The sequence below is a fragment of the Desmodus rotundus genome, unplaced genomic scaffold (genome assembly GCF_022682495.2).
Source record: "Desmodus rotundus isolate HL8 unplaced genomic scaffold, HLdesRot8A.1 manual_scaffold_216, whole genome shotgun sequence".
In the NCBI taxonomy this organism is placed as follows: Eukaryota; Metazoa; Chordata; class Mammalia; order Chiroptera; family Phyllostomidae; genus Desmodus; species Desmodus rotundus.
In genome coordinates, this window is record NW_026527276.1 from 25,330 (window position 1) to 38,228 (window position 12,899).

The 12,899-nt window shown below is 41.7% G+C and overlaps 1 protein-coding gene across 11 annotated transcripts in view; it reads right to left on the minus strand.

Annotated features, from left to right (window-relative positions):
* Positions 1–1,214: 1,214 nt before the first annotated feature.
* The window catches only part of LOC112300679 (ankyrin repeat domain-containing protein 27), a 70,937-nt gene continuing 59,252 nt past the window's right edge, over positions 1,215–12,899 (minus strand). For 4 of the 11 annotated variants that reach the window (XM_045191950.2, XM_045191956.2, XM_045191953.2 and 1 more), the window contains 3 exons: positions 8,211–8,372; positions 7,077–7,188; positions 1,215–4,254 (listed from right to left, as the gene is read on the minus strand). In XM_045191950.2, coding sequence (XP_045047885.1) covers positions 4,025–4,254; positions 7,077–7,188; positions 8,211–8,372 — 504 coding nt within the window. In that variant the 3' untranslated portion in view covers positions 1,215–4,024. Of the gene's footprint in view, positions 4,259–5,779; positions 5,853–6,039; positions 6,119–7,076; positions 7,189–8,210; positions 8,373–12,899 lie in introns of all 11 variants that reach the window. The other 7 variants (XM_024555972.3, XM_024555966.3, XM_024555968.4 and 4 more) reach the window with 7 other exon arrangements.

Here is a 12,899-nt window from a genome sequence, read left to right on the forward strand (position 1 = left end):
TGAGCTATTTTTCTTCCTGCAAATAGTACTTACATTTAATGTAAGAATATTCTTAGCTTTGGTTTCATTTATAGTCTGCTTTTCAGAGGCCTTGAGGTGTATTAAATTATCTAACAAATACTACCTCTATCCAAAAAACCTCTGTAAGTAGAGGGATACTTCCACTGAAAAGAATTCTCAAAATAGGACATGCTGGTAATAATACTTCAACAATAATAAACATGTTTGTAAGAGAAGTAACACTTCTGATGATTAAACTCTAGTTGATGGTTTAACAACAGTTAAACATTTTGGTAGAAATGTTCTGGGTTCTTCAATAAAGCTGCAGGTAATTTAAAGCAAATGTCATGTTTTATGTTGTGCTTCACTCCCCTTTGCTCATAAACTTAATTTTTAAATTTAACTCTGAAGTGAGCTGTTCGATACAGCCTTTTAGATGTCTTAGTTCTGTGAGACCCAGCCCGAGAGGAAGTTGGAACGTTTAATGTGATGAATAGAATCAGCTGCAGAAAAGTGATGGGAAATGTGGTTTACAGTTCCAATCTCTGCTTTAGCTAGCATACCGCTGACGTGTGTTTAAACTATTGTATGTATGAGAGTTTACTCTATTAGAGTCTTGAAATTTGTAACTATAGCCAACAAAGAAAGTCAGTGTTGAAATTGACTAGCATTTCCTTTTCTTTTTAAAAAATATTTTATTTATTTACTTTGTTAGAGAGGGGAAGGGAAGGAGAAAGGGAGAGAAACATCAATGTGTGAGATTGCCTCTTGCATGCCCCCAGCTGGGGACCTTGCCTGCAACCCTGTGCCCTGACTGGGAATTGAACCAGCAACCTTTTGGTTTGGAGGCCAGCGCTCAGTCCACTGAGCCACACCAGCCAGGGCAGTGACTAGCATTTCTGAATGAACAAACAAGTGAGTAGAACCATTAAGAATGTCACCATTTTTTTAAAGGAACAATTAAATAGTCAAAAGTAAATTTTGATGAAGGATTTTGAAAAACAAAAAATCCAGTTACAGGTAAATTTTATTTTAGGTCTCAGTTACATTAAAATGCTGGAGGGAGACTAGACAATTTTCAGCAAGTATTATCACTGTCAGCTACCAATGTGAATGTGTTTAAAGACTGTCAAGCTCTGGGCTTCGAAGACACTTAAGAATGGAAAGTGGTTCTGTATACAGGGATAGAAGTTCTTTAATACAACAAGGGTGGAATACATTTCGGTCTAGGGAGTGGGGAGTGCTTATTCTAAACTGGCAGTACTTTGAATTCAAAACATTCAAAATTGAAACTTGGGCATTAGCAATTTCTAAGTTATCTAATCAAGTTTAGTTTTAAGTGGGAAAGCAATTGGAGAAAAAAGAAACAAGTGTTTTTAAATATTATTGAGGGAAATCACTTCGGATGGCTCACCCTGCTGATTACCAGAATACCTCAAGAGGAAACTCCTCCCTTAAGACTGACAATCCATTCAGGGTATTCCTATCTCCAGGTGAAGGAACACCAAGCTGGAAACTGCCAATTCAGATGATACTGCCAGTCATTGCCAATTGTGCTTTGTCCCCAGTTCTGATAGCACAAACAAATTAGCCCTTATTTCTCTGAACTTGTTTCCTCATTTGATGGTTCTGCCTGCCAGAGCAATTGCTAAAATTATATTGTACCATCCAAAAAATTTAGTGGTATCATCGTGTACTGGAAATGGCTGTTTTGATAAACTATAGGATATGGTTTCTTAATTAGGATGGTGGAGAACCATAGCAACTTAAGGCAATGAGTTGTTTTGTTCAAAAGTGGAGAAAAGTGTGGGATGCCCCATCCTGCAGAGCTCTCCCAGCTGCCGAGGATGAGAAGGAGTCATCCGGGACACAATCTGTTCTGGCGAGGAAGGAGGTGGTGGTTCCCTCTAGTGGAGAATGCCCCAAGCTCTTCTCTGAAACGGCTTTTATAGGGATCCATCATGCAGGGGTATACAGCATGCATGTACAGCTCATCAGTCAATGCCCAAAGGCATTGAAAACAGATAGTATCTGTTCATAGAAAACAGTATCTAAAGATAACAATCGAAGGAACAGAGATCTGCCTCAGGTTAAGGTCTGTTAGAGGTGCTGATGCCAGATGGTCATTAAGGCCTGTTTCATGAGATAAGGAATTCACTCCTTGTGCTTATTTGGTTTGTATAGCACCAACAGGGCTCTACAAAGCAAAGCAGGCTTCAAAGGGTACAATGCATTCTTCAGACCAGATTTCCCACGGGAACCCTCGGTGCTAGCATCGAGTCATGCCTGCCTCCTGCATTCCCAGTGCTCTGGTTGAGACAGGTCTCTTCCAAGGTCTTGCGCGGGTGGGGCTACAGTTTCTGATGCCACACAAAGTGGCCCCCAAAAGAAAAGGATGAAAATGAATTAAATTTGCAAAGCAACAACACTCATTTCCTGTGTGGGCAGGCTAAGAAGCTGTAATATATTCATTTTTTTTCTGATTATAAAACAAATCATTTTTGTGGGCCCTAGGCACTATGTCTAATGTGTTGTCAGCCCTAGTCAGGGTAGACGGGTAATGAATGATGTGCTCTGAATGACTCAGTTTATGTTTCAGTCACAGTCATACCTATAACTGAAAAATAAAATGTATATCCATCCAGTGGGAGATTTTTCCATACACAAAGCACATGCTTATAGCAGAGGTTTTGAAACACATATCTCCACAGCAAGTACTTGACTAAAAAAAGTACACCATGACACGCTCAAGAATCATAAAGTTTACTGTTTCTTTTCCATCATTTGGCACATGCCCAAGGCACATTAGAAAATTAGAAATCATAAATTACTTTGTAGAAAAATAATCAGCCCCTCCCTTCTTTACGTACATAAGTATTTCTAAGAACATGCACAAAGCCATTTCCCTATTACAAAGTTATTTGAAAATGTACTCAGGACAAACCTATGTTTGTGGATCTAGACCAATTAACATAAAAAAATAAGTTAATTTGTAGAAATTCATAAAAAGGAATAAATGGCATTAAATTCTAACTCAAAGTTACTTTGACCTGGTTTGTGCTATAAGTTTTGATCAATTAAAAGACTAAGAAAAGATGTGCCAAATCTACCTTCTGTTACCACCATCCTCAGATGTGACATTTAAGGGAAGGCTCTTAATGGAAGGGGTGTTCCTAAAGACACTGCTACAGGTGCACATGTGCAGTGATTGAGTATCTACATACTTTGTTGTTAGAAAAATTGTACCCACCTTTCCCCACATACATAGTGTCATACAGGCCATATATGTCCTTTTCACTAAAATGAACGTCAAAATGGCATTTAGGCATCTTTGGGTTCAAGTGTTGCTTTGCAAAGGAGTATTTTCCAGGTCCTGTTTTCTTCATTCAAATGTGACATTTCTGCCTGGCTTCCACAGTACCATAAAACCTAAACTGCTTCCCTTCAGCTCATCCCACATGGTGGAATTGTTTTAGCTTGTGGCTAATTTATATATGTCACAAAGGTTTAGCACCTTTCAGCAGGAGGAGGTCAGAATCTGGTGATGACACCTCTCACTGTAACCAAGGAACCCTAATACTTAAGAAGAAACAGCCCTGGCTGGGTTGCTCAGTTGGTTAGAGCATCCCGATACGCCAAGGTGGTGCATTTGATTCCTGGTCAGGGCACATGTAAGAATCAACGAATGAAAGCATAAATACATGGAACAACAAATCCATGTTTCTCTCTCCAAATCAATTAAAAAAAATTTTTTTTTAAAGAATCATACACCCCAGTCTTAAGGAACTGGACACCACTGGAATTTTTTTCTAGTCCTTTTCAAGTGTATTCATTAGCTCTGAAGAGGAAAGAGATGGTGATCATTTTCTTTGTTGTATTCTTCCAGCCACAGAAAAGCTTTCAGGAACTTTCTGCTTGCTCTCAAGCCAAACAGAAAGTACATTGAGTTCTAAGCTGTATTCATGCTCGGCATCTTCTTACTAAGGACTCACTTCTTGGCAACCAAATTAATTCCTTATTACTGTTAAGACTGGGAAATACTAGCCTCTTGGGGAATGGGGAGGTTGCTGGCAGTCTCTGGGTCCTTTGGTACAACTGCATCATTGACAGTGTGTCTGCGGAACATCCGCCTGTTTCCAGGAGCAGTTTGTTTTAGTCTGTGCCTCTCGGGCCAGTCACCGTCTCCTCTGTCAGCAGCCTGAGATCTGTTCTGGTCTGACAGGTTCTTCTGTTGCTGTGTGACTTCTTGCCTCCCTGGCTAAAGAGAAGGAACAATTCAAACTGTTCATCTGTGCACTGGCCTGCAAACCACCACCACGGCAATAACAGCAACCCTTGAGTGCTGGTGTGCCATCCACTGTGCTCAGTACTTTTCAGACATAATTTCGACTCGAACATCCCAGTGGTGATAGTCTGACATGTATGCGCTACATGTGTCAGACACAGCATACATGTGTTTTCACATTTAATCCTTACAATTCTAGCAAGTGTGTACCTTGTTATTCCCATTCTACAACTGAGAAAACAGGATCAACAAAGTTAAGCAATCTGCCGGAAGTCCCACAGCTAGCAAGGGAAGAGCTAGCACTTGATTGAATCCACGCAGATTTCACAGTTTGCTGGTTTCCCATCCAGCAGCAGGTCTATTAGCAAAGCCATGAAAGACTCAATATGAACTTAAAATGAGTCATGTTAACAAAAATCACTTCAATTCTCTAAAATGAAGATTGAGAATATTTATATCCTTGTTCCAACAAACCTATGCCATGCATGCTATAAGTTCAAATTTTCATCAATAGTCATGTATTATATTGGCAAGTAGCAAAGGGAAAAATCCTATGTTTTAAAAAATATTTTATTTACTTTTTTTAAAGAGAGGGGAGGGGAGGGAGAAAGAAGGAGAGAAACATCAATGTGTGAGAGATACATCGAATGGTTGCCTCTCACACACCCCCAAAAGGGGACCTGGCCTGCAACCCAGGCATGTGCCCTGACTTGGGATTGAACTGGCAACCTTTTGGTTCACAGGCTGGTGCTCAGTCCATGAAGCTACACTGGCCAGGGTGAAAAGTCATGTTTTTGAGAAAACTCACCTAACGGCACCACAGAATGTAAAGCAGGCCTCTCTTTATAATTGACTGATTAAATAGCACTACAGGAAGATGGCTACGTATAGAATTGTCTATGTGAGCAACTGCATACTATATTTAGAGAAGTTTTTTACCCATTTATTTTCTTCCTGACATTAATGATTAACAAATTAGCTAATTTGCTTAGTGAAATTTGAGATATTTCACCAAGTACACACGCCACGAACTGCAGTGTCTTTCCATGCATATGACTATTTTCCACTTTTTACTCACTTTCCTTTCTCAGCTCAGAAATGTGTTGTTAAATACAGGGTCCACAAGAAGTAATGCCTGCTTGAGTGTGATTGGTAGGGTGAGAATATGGGTGTAATAATTTATAGTTTTAATTTGAACATTTCACCTAAAATGTCATATGGGATGCTTGAGTGTGATATTATGTTAGAGAATTACATGCTTATGATTTTGTAATAAAAGATTTTGCAATAAAAAGGAGTGTCATTTGTGCCGGACCCTGTATAATGGTGAATGAAGTCTATACTCTCGACCATCCCACTGAAGAGCTTGTTTTAATAGTTATTAACTCTTACAGTGAAGGGAATAATGAAATGAGAAATGTGTTTACCTTGGATTAGTTTTGAAAAAGCCAAGCTTTAAAACATATAATTATAATCCAGCGTTTAATAACTCACTTCATGCAAAGAATCTTCAGTAAAATTAGGGACACTTTTATCTCTTGCCATAATCTCTCTTGAAGTCCTTCCCCTAAAACCCCAAACAAATTAATTTAGAGTTTGGGATAGCAGTGCAAAACACTGGTTGGCCACAAGGTGGCAGCATTTGATGAGAGCAGATTTGTCTACAACCCATTCAAGCTGCATATACTCTTGCTTTTGTTTTCAGTAAAAAGGTAGGGTCAAAAGCATTGAATCAACTCAAATTTTATACTCACTTAAACTGACCAACTGAGCAGACAAAGTAAAACTGTCTTGTAAAAGGTTCATCTTGTAGATTATACATTTTTGAATTCCCTGTAGAGAAAAGGATAAACATCTGAAAATTTCCAAAATAGTTTAAGAATTGTTTTAAAATTATGGCATAGATACAACTTTTCAATTTTATTACTTCAGCAAAATTTTGAAAATACAGTACTGCATTTGTTTAAAGAAACATATTTATCTATTACTGTCTGAACTCCCATGAAACAAAGAAAAATCCTTAATACACTGATATTCCCAGCCAATGATAGTGAGATAGCCTAAGGATTATCCAGATATGTGCATGGGTTCATTCACATTACTGCAGTGCAGACTCATATTGTAATTTAAAAAGCAAAACAAGTCCTGGCTGGTGTGGCTCAGTGGATTGAGCTCTGGCCCAGACTGAAAGGTTGCTGGCCTAGGATGTAGGCCAGGTTCCCAGTTGGAGGTGTGCGTGTGTGAGGCAACTGATCTGTTTCTCTCCCTCTTTCTCCTTCCTTTCCCCATTCTCTAAAATTAAAAAACAACAATAACAACAACAAAAACTCACGCACACACACACATCAAAACAAGGCCCCCATCTAAACTATAACAACTTGAAAATACTGAGGCCTACCTGTTTGGCAAATACTGTTCTAATTCACATCAACCAAAAAAATTATTTAAAGATAGGATTTACCCTGAAGTTCAGAAAACACTTAGAAACGGGGCTGGCTTTGGAACATGAGTCAGGAGAGAACTACCAGAGCCTGCTCCTCCTCCCCAGTGGGTGAGTGGAAGTAATTTCACCTTGAAGGTAATGCTGAGAGATGTCATCACAACCAACCAGAATTCCAGTATCAAAGTACCCGATAAATTAGGATGTAATGTACATTTCTTTGGTGCCTCATCCCACCCCTAGTCGTGACTAATGACATTTTATATTCACAATTAAATGAAAACCAGCAACAACTTGTGAACTTCCAAATAAACCCAAGTTGAGAATTACAGAAAGTATATAAATTCTTACATTTTTTCCTGATCTTAACAGTAACGTATTCCTTGTGGTCTGTTTCACCAACATCATCTAATGTGGCCACACAGCTTGGTACTACCTGAAGTAATTCCATTATCTTTGAATTCTACAATTTGAAAGGGAAAAATTAATAGTAATATTTTTTATTCTTTTTCAGCAGATAGTTGCTTATTTTTGATCTAAGTATCAATATTAGTGTAGATGGACAGAAGGGCTAAGAAGCAACTACAGATACAACTTTGAGGCCAAAAAGCCTACTGGTCAAGAGTAGCCCTGTATTTGGAGCCTGGCTCTGCTCTCTGCTAGGTACTCTAGCCCAGGCATTTCATTGGTCTGTGCAATTAGGTTGACAGTAATAGGATCTATAATTTTAAAGTTACCTTGAGGTTATCGAGGACACAGCACATAGTAAGTACTCAATAAAAACATTCACCAATATCATTTGAGAAAGTGTTAAAATGAAAACTTAAAATATCTGAATACTGTCAAGAAATGTCTGAAACTTAAAAATTAATACAATAAGCCTATGAGTAGGCTGGCTTTATGGTAACTTTAACATGTCAGTAGTATCATTTAGCAGCTCACTAGTTGTCTACCTTGAGTAGAAAACTAGATAAAGATTCAGTATGAAAACAGGAACAGTAAAGAGCTGCCTTCCCCCCAGGAGAAAGACTCATTCCTCACCATGCCTCCATGGCAAGCGTGCACTGGTCGTCACAATTCTCCATGCAAAACTCAGGGGGTTTAAAGTGACCACTGAACAAACTTTCTCCATTGTGCTGCCCAGACCACAGATGTATTCTCAGTGCAAGGACATGAAAGCAGGGCGCTGTCTCAGCGTGCTATTTCCCTGTGAGGACCTGACTGCTGGCCAGACTAGGACCTCAGACCAGTAGCTGGTGGCCAGTGCCTCTCCTCGGATCTTTGAAAACTGCCCCCAAAGGACTGACTCCTGGCTTCCGAGCAGCCCACGTCTGACCAGGTGACCGAGGACCAGGTGTTCAGCCACTCTGGCAGATGGCAGGGACAGCAATTCAATGGTCTGGCTGGTGCTATTTCAGATCTGGCTTAAATATAAGTGTTATCTGAAGCAAGCTGTGAGGGAGCTTGGAATGCCCTCCCACTTACCTGCTCAGCACAGTCTATAGCTGTACACTGCCTCTTGTTTAAGAGCTGAACTGATGCCCCGTGAAGAAGCAGAAGCTCCACGACGAAGACGTGCTTTTCTATCACAGCCTCGTGCAGCGCTGTGTTGCCCTTGTTGTTAGAGATGTTAATGGAGGCCCCATGCTAGAAACAGAGACAATACAATCAAAAGGAATGCTAAAGGCCATTAATGCAGAATCTAGATGGGTGTTCACTATAAAATTCTTTCAACTTTTCAGTATTTCTGAAATTTGTCTTAAAATGTTGGCATTAAAGTAATATTGAGGAAAAGATTTATGTACAGAGATATTTATGCAGCATTTATCATTATGGCAGAAAGGAACAGAAGTCACCTAAATGTATAGAGCAAGAACATTTAAACAAACACTATATTGTACATCTTTGGTTATGCAACAATTAAAAATTGAAGTTTTTAATATCCATACTACCCAAAGCAATCTATAGATTCAACATAATCCTTTTTTTAAAAATATATTTATTGATTATGCTATTACAGTTGTCCCATACCCCCCCCACTCCACTCTATCCTGCCCACCCCCTCCCTCCCACATTCCCCCCCCCCTATAGTTCATGTCCATGGGTCATACTTATAAGTTCTTTGGCTTCTACATTTCCTACACTATTCTTACCCTCCCCCTGTCTATTTTCCACCTATACATCTATGCTACTTATTCTCTGTACCTTTTCCCCCCTCTCCCCCTCCCACTCCCCTATTGACAACCCTCCATGTGATCTCCATCTCTATGGTTCTGTTCCTGTTCTAGTTGTTTGCCTAGTTTACTCTTGTTTTTGTTTTAGGTGTGGTCGTTAATAACTGTGAGTTTGCTGTCATTTTTACTGTTCATATTTTTGATCTTCTTTTTCTTAGGTAACTCCCTTTAACATTTCATATAATAAGGGCTTGGTGATGATGAACTCCTTTAACTTGACCTTATCTGAGAAGCACTTTATCTTCCCTTCCATTCTAAATGATAGCTTTGCTGGATACAGTAATCTTGGATGTAGGCCCTTGCGTTTAATCTTGGGTAATGTAATTATGATGTGCCTTGGTGTGTTCCTCCTTGGGTCCAGCTTCTTTGGGACTCTCTGAGCTTCCTGGACTTCCTGGAAGTCTATTTCCTTTGCCAGATTAGGGAAGTTCTCCTTCATTATTTGTTCAAATAAGTTTTCAATTTTTTGTTCTTCCTCTTCTCCTTCTGGCACCCCTATAATTCGGATGTTGGATGATTTCAAGGTGTCCTGGAGGTTCCTAAACCTCTCCTCCTTTTTCCGAATTCTTGTTTCTTCATTCTTTTCTGGTTGGATGTTTCTTTCTTCCTTCTATTCCACACCGTTGATTTGAGTCCCAGTTTCCTTCGCATCACTATTGGTTCCCTGTACATTTTCCTTTGTTTCTCTTAGCATAGGCTTCATTTTTTCATCTGGTTTTTTTTTTTTTTTTAAATATATTTATTGATTATGCTATTACAGTTGTCCCATTTCCCCCCCCCACTCCACTCCATCCTGCCCACCCCCCTCCCTCCCACATTCCCCCCCTATAGTTCATGTCCATAGGTCATACTTATAAGTTCTTTGGCTTCTACATTTCCTACACTATTTTTACCCTTCCCCTGTCTATTTTCCACCTATCATCTATGCTACTTATTCTCTGTACCTTTCCCCCCCTCTCCCCCTCCCACTCCCTTAATGACAACCCTCATGTTCTAGTTGTTTGCCTAGTTTGCTCTCGTTTTTGTTTTATGTGTGGCCGTTAATAACTGTGAGTTTGCTGTCATTTTTACTGTTCCTATTTTTGATCTTCTTTTTCTTAGGTAACTCCCTTTAACATTTCATATAATAAGGGCTTGGTGATGATGAACTTCTTTAACTTGACCTTATCTGAGAAGCACTTTATCTTCCCTTCCATTCTAAGTGATAGCTTTGCTGGATACAGTAATCTTGGATGTAGGTCCTTGCATTTAATCTTGGGTAATATAATTATGATGTGCCTTGGCGTGTTCCTCCTTGGGTCCAGCTTCTTTGGGACTCTCTGAGCTTCCTGGACTTCCCGGAAGTCTATTTCCTTTGCCAGATTAGGGAAGTTCTCCTTCATTATTTGTTCAAATAAGTTTTCAATTTTTTGTTCTTCCTCTTCTCCTTCTGGCACCCCTATAATTCGGATGTTTGAACGTTTCAAGGCGTCCGGGAGGTTCCTAAGCCTCTCCTCATTTTTCCAAGTTCTTGTTTCTTCATTCTTTTCTGGTTGGATGTTTGTTTCTTCCTTCTGGTCCACACCATTGATTTGAGTCCCAGTTTCCTTCTCATTACTATTGGTTCCCTGTACATTTTCCTTTGTTTCTCTTAGCATAGGCTTCATTTTTTCATCTGTTTTTCGAATAGATTCAACCAAGTCTGTGAGCATATTGATAACCAGTGCTTTGAACTGTGCATCCGATAGGTTGGCTATCTCTTCGTCGCTTAGTTGTATTTTTTCTGGAGCTTTGAAGTGTTCTGTCATTTGGGCCATTTTTTTTTGTCTTGGTGCGTCTGTTACTTTAAGGGGCGGAGCCTTAGGTGTTCACCAGGGCGGGGTAATGCTGGTCGCAGCGCTGTGATGCTGTACGTGGGGGAGGGGCCGAGCGGGAGCAATGGCACCGGCCTCACTGTCCTCCGGCTTTCAATCTTTCACTCCGCTACCCACAATCAAACTGGGCCACTCTGGTGCTGGTTCCCGAGTAAGTGGGCCTGTGCACACTCTAGGCCCCTGTGGGTCTCTCCAACCACCTCTCCTGTGAGGCTGGGAGTCTCTCCTGCTGCCGCCCCAACCCCCACGGGAGTTTTCAATCAGAGGTTTGAGGCTTTATTTCCCTGAGCTGGAGCCCTGGGTTACGCGGTCTGCTTCGCTCCCCGCCCTTCGTCCGGTTTATCTGTGGGCGAATGTGGTGCCGCGGGGTGCTACCTGCTGCTCTGCCTGCCCCGTTCTCTGCCACTCTGAGTCCGGCCCTCTCGGTTTATCTGTGCAAATGTGGGGCCGCAGGGTCTGCTAGTGCTTAGACTGCCTGTGCCATTTGTCCCACACTCCGCCAGTCTCAGTCCCGCCACAGCCACGCGAGTCCTCTCCACCCCAGTGCCTGTCTCCGCCCCTCCTACCAGTCTGGATGAATGTTTATTTTCTATTTCCTTGGTGTTGGTCCCCCTTGCTGTTCAATTCTCTGTCAGTTCTGGTTGTGCGAGGAGGCGCAGTGTGTCTACCTACGCCGCCATCTTGGTTCTCCTCATCTGGTTTTTGAACAGATGCAACCAATTCTGTGAGCATCTTGATAACCAGTGTTTTGAACTGTGCATCCAATAGGTTGGCTATCTCTTCCTCGCTTAGTTGTATTTTTTCTGGAGCTTTGAAGTGTTCTGTCATTTGGGCCATTTTTTTTTCTTTTTGTCTTGGCGTCTGTTACTTTAAGGGGCGGAGCCTTAGGTGTTCACCAGGGCGGGGTAACGCTGGTCACTGCTCTGTGATGCTGTCCATGGGGGAGGGGCCGAGAGGGAGTAATGGCGCCCGCTCCACTCTCCACCAGATTTCACTCACTTGCTGTGCTACCCACAATCAAACTGGGCCCCTTTGGTGCTGGTTTCCGAGTGGGTGGGCTTGTGCATGCTGTAGGCCCCTGTGGGTCTCTCCAACGACCTCTCCCGTGAGGCTGGGAGTCTCTCCTGCTGCCACCTCCAACCCCCACCGGCGTTTTCAATCAGAGGTTTGAGGCTTTATTTTCCCGAGCTGGAGCCCTGGGTTGCGAGGTCTGCTTCGCTCCCCGCCTTTTGTCCGGTTTATCTGTGCGTGAATATGGGGCCGCGGGGTGCTACCCACTGCTCTGCCTGCCCCGTTCTCTGCTACTCTGAGTCTGGCCCTCTTGGTTTATCTGTGTGCGAATGTGGGGCCGCAGGGTCTGCTAGTGGTCAGACTGCCTGCCCCGTTCGTCCCACACTCCGCCAGTCTCGGTCCCGCCACAGCCACACAAGTCCTCTCCGCCCCAGTGCCGTCTCTGCCCCTCCTACCGGTCTGGATGAATGTTTATTTTTTATTTCCTTGGTGTGGACTTCCTTGCTGTTCGATTTTCTGTCAGTTCTGGTTGTGCTAGGAGGCGCAGTGTGTCTACTTACGCCGCCATCTTAGTTCTCTCCTCAACATAATCCTTATTAAAATATCAATGTCATATTTCACTGGTCTAGAACAAATGCCCCTAAAATTTATATGGAACCAAAGAAGACCCCAAGTAGCCTCAGCAATCTTGAGAAAGAAGAGCAAAGTTGAAGGGATCACAATACCTGATATTAAACTGTTATTACAAGGCCACTGCAATCAACACAGTCTGGTACTGGCATAAGAACGACACATAGATCAGTGGAGCAAAATAGAGAGTCCAGAAATAAACCCATGTCTCTCTAGTCAATTAATATTTGACAAAGGGGGCATGAGCATACAGTGGAATAAAGATGGCCTCTTCAATAAATGGTGTTGGGGAACTGAACTGGTACATGGAAGAAAATGAAACTAGACTACCAATGTACACCGTATACCAGGATAAAATCAAAATGGATAAAGGACTTAAGTATAAGTCGTGAGACCATAGAAGTCCTAGCAGAAAACACAGGCAGTAAAATTTCAGATCTCCCAGG